This window comes from Petaurus breviceps, unplaced genomic scaffold, assembly GCF_028583685.1.
Source record: "Petaurus breviceps papuanus isolate PSGF00001 unplaced genomic scaffold, PetGlider_PUasm1.0 186, whole genome shotgun sequence".
NCBI lineage: Eukaryota > Metazoa > Chordata > Mammalia > Diprotodontia > Petauridae > Petaurus > Petaurus breviceps.
The window spans coordinates 48,906,546-48,917,237 of record NW_027185798.1 but is presented as its reverse complement, the minus strand read 5'-3'; the positions used below and the strand labels follow the sequence as shown (position 1 = coordinate 48,917,237).

Sequence of the window (10,692 nt, the reverse complement as noted above, 5' to 3'; positions counted from 1 at the left end):
ATTTGGTATGGATGTAATGGTTGGACAGTTTGGAAATCTCTCTACTTCATCTGTTTCTCTGTCTTGATAATTCTGTCTGTATATTCTGAAGTTCAGGGTGCTGACCTTTTTTCCCTGAACTAGGTAAACGATATATATTTGACTGATTAAAGTAAGCTTGTTAACCCATTTTGAGTTGCTTTCCTTTAACAAAGCAGATCTAAGAACCTGTGGTGGCAGAGACCCTAGGGACGCTGGGGTGCTTGCTGCTACAGGTTCAGAAATGTACAATTTCCAAGGGTAGTCCCAAATGGTTTTTCTGGAAGGTAGGAAAGGGAGGAAGGGAAGGAAGTAAGCATTTATTAAATGCTTACCATGTACCAGGCACTGTGTGCTATGTGCTTTACAAATATTTTCTCATTTGAAAAGGCCTGGTGGGCAGAAATTACACCCTTTACTATATCCATGAAGATCCAGTTTAGCAGCCAATTAAAAGACTTTTTGATATCACACAGTATTATTCTCCAAAAACACTCTTCCAGAACATTCTATTTCATTTTTTAAGAACAAAAACACAAAATATATTTTGTTTTACTATTGAATACAATTTTTAAATGCATTGATTTCTCTTGGTAGTTTTAAAATACATTCTAAATGCATAAAACATTTTTAAAATTAAGTTTTAAATGTTATTTAAGTACAAAAGGCTCAACACAAATTGATATGAGTGACCAAACATTTTACAGCTGTACTTTATAAATATAAATGGCCCCTAAAATATTTTTCAGTCCATTCTAGTCCAAATCTCTTCAAAGGAGAGTCAGAAGTAAGATAAATAGAATTCTATGCTTTTTAAGGATTTTTAACTTAGATTCTGTCACATATAAAATAAAGGTAAAATCTTATAAATGCTAGCTGATAACATTCCTCCCTTGAGGGATAAAGATATAATATCTGTTCACAAAGGCTGTTACAATTTTAAGAGAAGAATCAGTCAAAACTGTCATTCTTTTAAGCAATTATGCTAATAATACAGGTTCAACATTTCACACATCAGCTACTCCCAGGCTTTTCCTTGTTTTCTCATAAATGCCATAGCTTATGCAGACTGCTGGAAGCACCTTCACAACATTTGGTATGATGCCCTTGTAGAATCCCATCATTCCCTCAGTGACAATTATGATTTTAGCAAGACGGATCATCTTCATTGGTTGAATTCCTCTCAATATTTCTAGAAAATAAGGAATGAGAAAAAAATCAGCCTAATATTATAATTCAAGTTTGTTTCTTCTCAAGAATTCAGCCACAAATAAGGGATAAAACTCTTTCATAAGAGACTTCAAGGGAACATTTACTACTCCCTTGCCCTTAAAAGTCCCACTCACGACATATTTTACTAGATAGTGATAACAATTTTGATGATAATCTTTTGATTATAGAATTATAATTCTAATGATTTCTAGGTATGCTTATCTAAAATTGTCTGCCTTTCCTTCAAGCACCACAAAGAGCTAGCTTTCTCCCTCCTCTCCCTCCCCCCCCATTTATTTATTTGAAAATGAGTGTCCATATCTCATCCAGGTTAGAAATGCAGTGGCCACTCATTGACCAGTCCCATTACTAATTGGCACTGCAGCTTTGATCTGCTCCATTTCCAGTCTGGACTGGTTCATCCCTTCTTAGGTGACTTGGTCCTCGACTACTCAGGGCTCAACCCAGTATATTGATGCTGGAATTAATGTTAGACATACTGAAACTCAGAACTCCTGAACTTGAATGATCCACGAACCTCAAATCTGCTCCCCTCCCCCAGTGGCAGAGACTACAGGCTTGTACCTGCCCACAATAAGACTGACATAGCTATACCAGGATGTCCCTACCAGAAACCATCCTAAGACCAACATCATTTCCATAATGGCTCAAGAGAAGCAAGCTGGGACTACCTATACAAGAAAATGGGAATTCCTCCTTGGCAGTCTGGGATGAGGAGTCAAAATGTAAGGAATGTCACATAGTATCCCAGAGTCCAATTGTAGGCTCCTGTCATAACACTTAGTTCTTCTAGCATAATTCCCCTTATCAAATTCCTGGCAGATAAATTTTCTTGGAATCAACTTTCCAAGAAGATCTAAAATTCCTGACATAATGTGTCTTCAAGCACTCTGTACTTAGAAAATAAATAAAATGTAAGCTTTTACTAAAAATTATATTAAACTAAGAAAAATGTACCTTTCACTAATTCTAAAACACTGAAATATTCTAAACCATGATAATAATGATAGCTAGCATTTAGATAGTACTTTTTTTTGAAAAGTTCTTTACATAAATTATCTCATTTCATCCTCACAACAACTGGGTGAGGTAGATGCTATTATTACCCTCCTTTTATGGATGAAGCAAGGCCAGTGTTATAAAATTAATAAGAGTTGGGAATTGAACCCAGGAATTTCTGATTCCAAGCCCAGTGCTTTATTCATTATACCAAGGCAAGAGACATTTATCTAATATTGAACCACAGACCAAACTGATCACACCAAAGTCCATCACAGACAAAGGGGAACATGACTCATAAAGTGATACTTTAGCATTTATGTCAGTAATTCCTGATCTTTTACAAGGTTGTTTTTGGACCTCATTCCAAAATGGCTGTTCTTTTAATCAAAGTACAACAAAATGAATTCCTTACTTATTTATCTATCCTTCCCATTGTCTAGCCAAAACAGAAAAGCAGACTTTAACTTAGTTATCTGTGACAAAATGGGGAAAAGAAACTGGTGCCAAATTTTTTTTTGAGGTAGGTAGGTGGTATAATGCATAGAGCACTGAGCCTGGAGTCAGGAAGACCTGAGTTTAAGTCTAGCCTCAGACATTTACCAACTGTGTGATGCAGGGCAAATCACTTCTGTCTACATTTTCCTTAACCGTAAAATGTGGCTCCTAATAGCCCTTACTTCACAGAGCTGTTGTGAGGATCAAATGAGATAATATTTATAAATTGCTTAGCACAGTGCCTGGAACACAGTAGACACTCAATAAATGCTTCTTCTCTCCTCCCTCTCTTTTCCTTCCTTCCTTTTTAAAATTTTGTTTAAAGTAAATGGCATCTTTGCTACAATCCTTCAGGGTAGCTCCTCATTTCAGTCTTCTCAAAGGGGCCAGTATGAATTAAAGGAGATTGAAAAGATTCCAACTGTAGGGAGAACCGCAACTGGAATGCAGAACCAAAAGTCACTAGGACCAATGGCATGATGATCGATTATGGAAAAGAAATTTCTCACCACAACCCAAAGAAAAGACTGAGTTCCTAAATCGGGTAGATTAACTACAAAGGAATAGACTGCCTGGGCTTCTGCTTTCTTTGACTGACTAGCTGCCTCTGATACACAAAAATTGCTGAAATGACCCCTGAGGCTATGGCTAAAGAGAGCTGAGATTCTCTTCCTGTAGTGGAGAGGTGACATAGAAACCTGCCACTCAATGGAGGACCAGAAGATGGCAAAAGAGAGTAGGAGAGGACTCAAAGAAAGCTGACCAGCAGAGATTAGCAGATGATAGCCAAACAGAAGACCAGTAGGTGGCAATACAGCAGAGGGAATAGCCCAGTGGGGTCTGTGATCAACTTGACATCTCCAGACCAACATTAATGGCTTTGTAGGAAAGCAACAAATGATAACATAAGGAGTGGAGGAATCTAGCCCCAGAAGTATGTGGTTCCCTGGCTAAGTGTATTCCCTACACAAGTGCCCTCTCCCACTTGGCTTCACACATTTCTCTCCCACCAGCCGTATGGGAATAATTTGGGAAATTCCTCTATGAGAGGAATGATTATTTCTCTCTCATTATTTATTGAATTAGAATCAGGATTTTTTCAGAAGCCTGAGGACACTGCTGATAATGTAACTGAATTAACTTTCTCCTCAATCTTGGTCAGACCCCACCATTTTGCTCTACATGGTTTGGGGGAAAATTATTTGATTAGATTGCCCAAGATTGGCCAATTTAGAAGTAAATTACATTATCAACATTAAATCCCCAGCTCCTCATTAGAATAGGTTCACCTCTGATAGTAATATTCATTTTCTCTCATTAATTGTTAACCAATCAAAGTTGATTGCCACCCTCAGGAACACCCACTTTTCCAAGGATATATAAACTGAGTCCACCACCATGATTCATCTTTGGCATTTGAGGGTGTCACCAACCCATCTTATTGGTAATATGCTAACATTATTAATAAAATGATTATTTACCCAGAAACTATATCTCTCAATACTTTTAAACATCATATCTACATTTATGGAAAGAAATGTTCCCTGTCTCTCATATGTGTGTATGTATTGTTTAATTAAAATGTTTTTTTGCTTTGAACTAATGTATTTGGTTGGTATAGTAAAAGAAACATTACTGAGGGATGTTTTTGAATGGATACTGACCTAAACTTGTGTGCCTTAAACTTGACATAGCTTTCAGGGAGCCCATGACTAGAATGAGAGAGAAGGTACTTGGACTATACAACCAATAAGATATGAAAGGGTCACAGCCAAAACTCACCTTCAGCCTGCATGCGAGTTCTCACTAGAGTGAAAGGGTAGCTGGCTAACTGACCACAAGTACTAGACAAAGTACTACATGCCAGTAGAACTACAATCCCAGGGTTTACAGAGTCTCTTGAATGATGCTGCAACCAAAAATTCTTCAACAGCTGCACGAGAAAAGAGTAGTAAATATGCATTAACCATTATATAAGTTTAGGCAGGATGAAAGTTATAAATCAACTATACAACACCTTCTTTCAGTCAAGTATAGACCTCACCACATCAACCCACACTCTTTTGACTGCTCACTTAGATATCTTCAAAGAAGTATGGGCATATTTCTTAAAACTACAAGTTGTACAGAATATGACTCATCTACAAAGAAAGAGAAACCAAAGGCATCTAACACTTGTGTTTTGTATGATCTGCCTTATGTTTTAAAATAAAACATGAAGTTAATAAAACCCAGCTGTTTATTGACCCAAATTACTATAAACTTTGCTCTTCTCTGTTTACAGTGTCCTAGCATTAAGATTGGTCAGGGTAGGGGCGGCCAGGTAGCACAGCGAGTAAGAGCACCGGTTCCAGTGTTGAGAAGACCTGGAGATCAAATCCCGGGCTCAGACACTTAGCACCCCCCAGAAACACCTGGTCGTGTAACCTTGAGCAAGTTACTTACCCCCAATTGCTTAGGGGTGGCCAGGTGGCTCAGCGAGTAAGAGCACCGGCTCCAGGCTCCAGTGTCGGGATGACCTGGATCAAATCCAGGCTCAGATACTCAGCACCACACCCAGAAATAATAACTGGCCATGTAACCTTGAGCAAGTTACTTAATCCCAATTGCTTAAAAAAAAAAAAAGATTGGCCAGGGTAGTCCATCCATCTATATGCAATTAAAAGTCACAGAACATCATAGACAGAGTACCTTTACTATTAGTGCTGGACCACAAAACCTCAGTTTCCTGACCTTCAAAAAAGACTAATCTTTTCAAATCAGATCTCCCAGAAACTACTTTGAAATACAGAGTTTAAAAATAAATTTTAATGTAAAAGACAAAAAGTTTGTATCAGTGACAACTTTCTTTTTTTTCCTTGTATTTTGTTGAAGAGATTTCAACTTTGTTCTTGTATCCTCATGTAAAATATATAATTTTTAAGTGGAATAATAAATTTCAATAATGTCTTTATTCAATATGCTTATATCACCATAGCACAACAATAAAGACAGCTGTTAGGGTTTATGAACAACATGTCTAAAGGTAAAATGTTTTCAGTTATAAAGACAAAAGTCTAAAAGTGGCCCAGTATAACACTAATAGTGATAACTCATTTACATTAGTGAAAGCAGAATAAAGCAAATCAAGCAAAACAAATAAATTCACCTAGAAAATGGTGAATACTTTAAAATTCTGTAAAATAAAATGTTCTTTATAAATCCATAAGAGTAATATTATCTTTCAAATACGGAAATAGTGTGACAAAGCGTATTCTTTGGTTTTCTAATAGTGGGGATGGGTCTGTGCTGATTTAATCATACTCAATTATGAAATTATCCTTGAAATCAGGAGCACTTGCTTTCAAAATGGCCTACTGGCTTTAATAATGCAGAGTGACCAAAATGTAGTGAGTTGGCATATTTGGGGATTGAATTGGGTCTTGACCTAATCATTACCATGCACTAACCAGCTATCACTGTTAATCCTTCAAAAGGAAGCCTCTTTGCATTCCTCCTCACTATCTCCAAGATTACCTGGTCGTACCTGAACTGGGGTCTAATATTTTAATTACTGCCAAGTAATTCTCAAGGAGGGTAGTTAGGTGGCACAGTGTCTAGAGTACTAGGTCTAGAGTCTAGTAGTACTAGAGTCTAAGTACTAGGTCTAGAGTCAGGAAGACTCATCTTCCTGAGTTCAAATCTAGCCTAAGACACTAGCTGTGTAATCCTGGGCAAGTCACTTAGCCCTGTTTGCTTCAGTTGCTTCATCTGTAAAATGATCTGGAGAAGGAAATGGCAAATCACTCCAGTATTTTTGCCAAGAAAATCCCAAATGGGATCATGAAGAGTCAGACACAACTGAAATGACTGAACAACAACAATTCTTAAGGAATCCTAGCACCAAATAGCCCCAGGACAAACAGACCAATGACATGGGCAAAAAAAAAAAAAAGGCCAGATAGTACCATAATTCAATTGACTATTTAGTCAGAAAATATTTGTCATTATTTTTCTGTTTCTTTTTAAAAAAAAAAAAAGCAATATAAGATCAGATTCTACTAATGAGGAATTATTTATAGAAAACATTTTCCATTGCAATAGATTGGTTGTAAACTCAATTTGGGAATGAACTCACCTCAAACACAGCTAGGTCTACACCTGCGTAAGGTATGATGCCCAGTATGTTAGGAACATAACCTTTGTAAAAGGTTCTGAATCCTTCATACTTCAACATCTTCTGGACGCAATTAGATATTCCTGTGTATCTTGAAGTTGAATCTAAAGTCAACCTGGTCTTTAAAACCTAAATGAATGAAATTCAATTGATCAGATTTGCAAAAACCAGAAATGTGTCACAACTATATTATCTTGCAAAGTTACACTAAACTCATAGATAACCATCTAAAATGGAACTGCATTTTCACCAATCAACTTCTAATGTCTTTCTGGCCACTATTTCCAGTAGAGTTTGGGGAGTGCGGAGTGGCACTACTAAGGAAGGGGGAAGAAAAGGCATCTTGGCTTTTCATGGCACAACTAACCCAACTTCCTCACAATGCAATACCTTAAAACAAATTCTGGCTATTGATCCATACTTGTAAACTATAACAAAAACAGCAAATCACTTTGTAGACCTTAAGAGAAAATAAACTATCTAATTAACAATAAAAATTAACTATAAAGTGAATATAAGCAAACTTGACGTAAAAAAATCCAACTTATACATTAGCTACAACTAGCAAAGTGCAGAATGAAGGAAGAACAAAGAAGAAAAAGATATTTTAAAAATATTTAGAGGTGGGCCATTTTGTATCCCATCCAAGGAACATTAAAAAAAAGTGTAAAATCACATTTATTATAGAAAGTTTTATGGCAAGGGTCCTAGAGGCAGCACTGGGATCCAGTAGACTATAGAAATAGAGATTTTTAAATTGCTAATTCCACTTATGTTCAGGTCTAATTTGTTTGTTTCCTAATATGGTTAATTCTACTGAGAAGTATCTATTCCTTGTTTATTTAAAGTTCCATTGACTTCAAAAGGAGCTCTGTATATATGTCTGGAGAACTAGGTCCCCAAATCACTGTAATTCTTCATTGTAATAGTGTAAGTGGCCCTAAAATGTGCATATATATATATATATACATATACATATATATGAAGATTTTCTATAGAGAAAAAGCTTGATATGATAGAAATTCAATAAAACTCGACACTTATTAAACACTATCAAAAACTCAACACTTATTAAACACTGGGGGAAACAAAGTTCAGAGAAGGCAGTGCAAAGAATGCTAGACTTGGATTCATGAAGACACAAGTTCAAATCTAGCCGCAGACATTTACCAGCTGTGTGACCTTGGGCAAGTTACTTAATCTCTCTATCTCTAGGTTGCCTCATCTGTAAAATGGGAAGTTATAAAAATAGCACCTACTTCCAGGGTTGTTATGATATGTAAATTGCATTACAAACCTTAAAGCATTATATAAATGTTAGCTATTATTAGATAAGTTATAGTTCCTGAATGCATGGAGTTTATAGTCTAGTGGAGTATCAAAGTAGAAGGATTAAGGGGAATGGGAAGGCAATGCATCTCTGAGGTTAAGGATGTGGCATTTAAAAATGATCAAGAGATATAATTTAATGGGTAATTTAATCATTTTATTAATAATGCCAGCATTTTAATAAAAGGATGCTCATTTGGCTCTCTCTCCAAAGACAATCAGGGCAGCAGGCTCACCCATGCTTATATGCCCATTGGAAGAGGGGTGTTCCTGAGGGTGGCAATCATCTCGGGTTGGTTAACAATTAATGAGAGAATGAATATTACAATGAGAGACTGGACCTGAACTTTGATGATGTCATTTACTTCTTAAGTTACACCCAGACTTGGGCAATCATTCAAATAATTTATCCCCACCCGCACTTGGGAAGAACACAATGGCTGCCCCACCTGGGTGGGATCTGGATAGAGGTAGCTCAGTCTTCAGAGACTGAGGTTTTGAAATGAGAATAAAAAAAGGGGGGGAAATCTTAATCTCCCCAAATCACTGGTTATTAATAATCATTTCTCTCTGGGGCAGAAAATGTGGATGCCAAGCTCTGAAACTTACCAGTATCATAATAAGACATGCAAGTCACTTAGCCTGTATGAGATTGTTTGTTCTTTCCAATGGAAGAAATAATATCTGCACTTCCTACCTCATGGAGCCTTTTGTGAATAGAATAATTTGTAAGTCCTTTTCAATTGTCAGCTATTATTATTAAACCTGTTAGGCACAGCAACCAGTGGAAAGTCCCTTCTTCTATTCACAGAAATACCAACTTAAATGAAATGTTCTTAATGTAGCTACAATATTATGTTTGTCCTAAAGGAAAGTTAGGTTTACTCAGGACAGTGGTACTTAATGACAAGAGTTTCAAATCCTATAGCTCTCTTACACTGACCCAACCTAGGGCTCATGTGAAAGAAATACAACCCATTATCAGCATTAAAAGTAAGGGCTTACCAGCCGTTTCCTGGGTACACATACCTCCAAGGGGTAGACCAAGGTCTGCGCAGTGATTCCAGCCAAAGATCCAGAAACAAATCTATCCATAATTCCTATAGTGGCCCTCTCAGTAGCAAGCAAGTTTTTGTACTGTGTAAATAAAGATATTCAAATACATAAAAATACTGAGAAAAGAGATCAAATTTCAAATTCACAGCACTCATTGGAGGTGTAGTTTTTGAGACCACGCCTTGTTTAACAGTAACATACACCTAGCAGAATGTGTATGGTTTGTATGCTTGGTGCTTGATTACTAGGATATTAATCAACGGACTTCATTTGGATCTCCTTCTTTCCGCATCTGGCAGGAGAAGGGGTATCCAATAAAACATGTTGAGTGCATGGACCCACATGCCATTCAAGCAAAACCCAGACAATCCCTTGCTGGGTGCATCGTAAAGGGGAGAATCATGATAGTGTCTGAAGTCTTATCCAACTCTGATCATTCTGTGGTTGTTTCCTTCTGTATCAGCAAGTCCATAATGAAGCATGTGCCCCAAGATAGAGTTTGAACCGTGTACCTTTGTACTACTACCTAAAGTTGCAAATTAATATCGTGTGAAAGGGTGCACATCAGATCTTAGAAGCCATAGAGTCCAACACCCTCATTTTACAAATGAAGAAACAGTCTTGGACACATTAAATGACTTAGCCAGGGCTACCCAGCTAAGGTTCTAGTGCAAGATATAAACTTGGGTATTCATGACTCTAAGACCAGCACTCTACCTAGGGCATCACCTATCTGCCTATAAGGATTGCTAATTAAAACTCAGGAGTCTATTGGCCTGCTGCACACATCAAGGGTCCTGAAATAATTACCTGATAATAATGCTGTTGATGAGAAGCAGGGTGGTTGGCCCTGGAGTCAGAATAACCCAGATTCAACCTCTGACACATATCAGACACCCTCTAACACAGTGAACTTAACCTATCCATGCCTCAGTCAACTCTCCAAGACCCTAAGTGGTAAACCAGCTGTTAGTATGCACTGACAAAGCTCTCACTGGGAAGACCTCTAGGAAAGTGAAATCACAAGTCCAGGCCATCCGCATCAAAAATAACAAAAAGTGTTGCTAATGCAAATTACGTCATTGTGTTCAGTTACCAAGTAGCTTTAAAAAACAAGTAAAATGTTCATTAAAACAGTTATGAATCAAGGTGAAAACATTCTCTCTCATTTAAAAAAAATGAAAATTGAAAGTCATTTAATTCAACAAGTATCTATCACCTTACCACGGGTATTCTCTCCTTTGTCCTTTTCTCTTCTGGCTCTATGCCTTCTCTATGATTCAGCATTCTATGGGGATGTCCCCCTATTGTCCCCAACAATTCTATGATTTCAAATTCAATTATCATCTCTAAGCAGAGAGTTCCCAAATTTACATATCTAGCCCTTCTCTCTCTCTCTCTCT

General features: G+C 37.2%; 1 protein-coding gene across 3 annotated transcripts in view; it reads right to left on the bottom strand.

The window, feature by feature from the left end:
• Positions 1-496: 496 nt before the first annotated feature.
• The window catches only part of LOC138162927 (mitochondrial adenyl nucleotide antiporter SLC25A24-like), a 19,385-nt gene continuing 9,189 nt past the window's right edge, over positions 497-10,692 (bottom strand). Inside the window, exons 4-7 of one of the 3 annotated variants that reach the window (XM_069090489.1) lie at positions 9,239-9,370; positions 6,866-7,033; positions 4,531-4,681; positions 497-1,210 (exon numbers count right to left, since the gene is read on the bottom strand). In XM_069090489.1, coding sequence (XP_068946590.1) covers positions 1,026-1,210; positions 4,531-4,681; positions 6,866-7,033; positions 9,239-9,370 — 636 coding nt within the window. In that variant the 3' untranslated portion in view covers positions 497-1,025. The remainder of the gene's footprint in view (positions 1,211-4,530; positions 4,682-6,865; positions 7,034-9,238; positions 9,371-10,692) is intronic. The other 2 variants (XM_069090490.1, XM_069090491.1) reach the window with 2 other exon arrangements.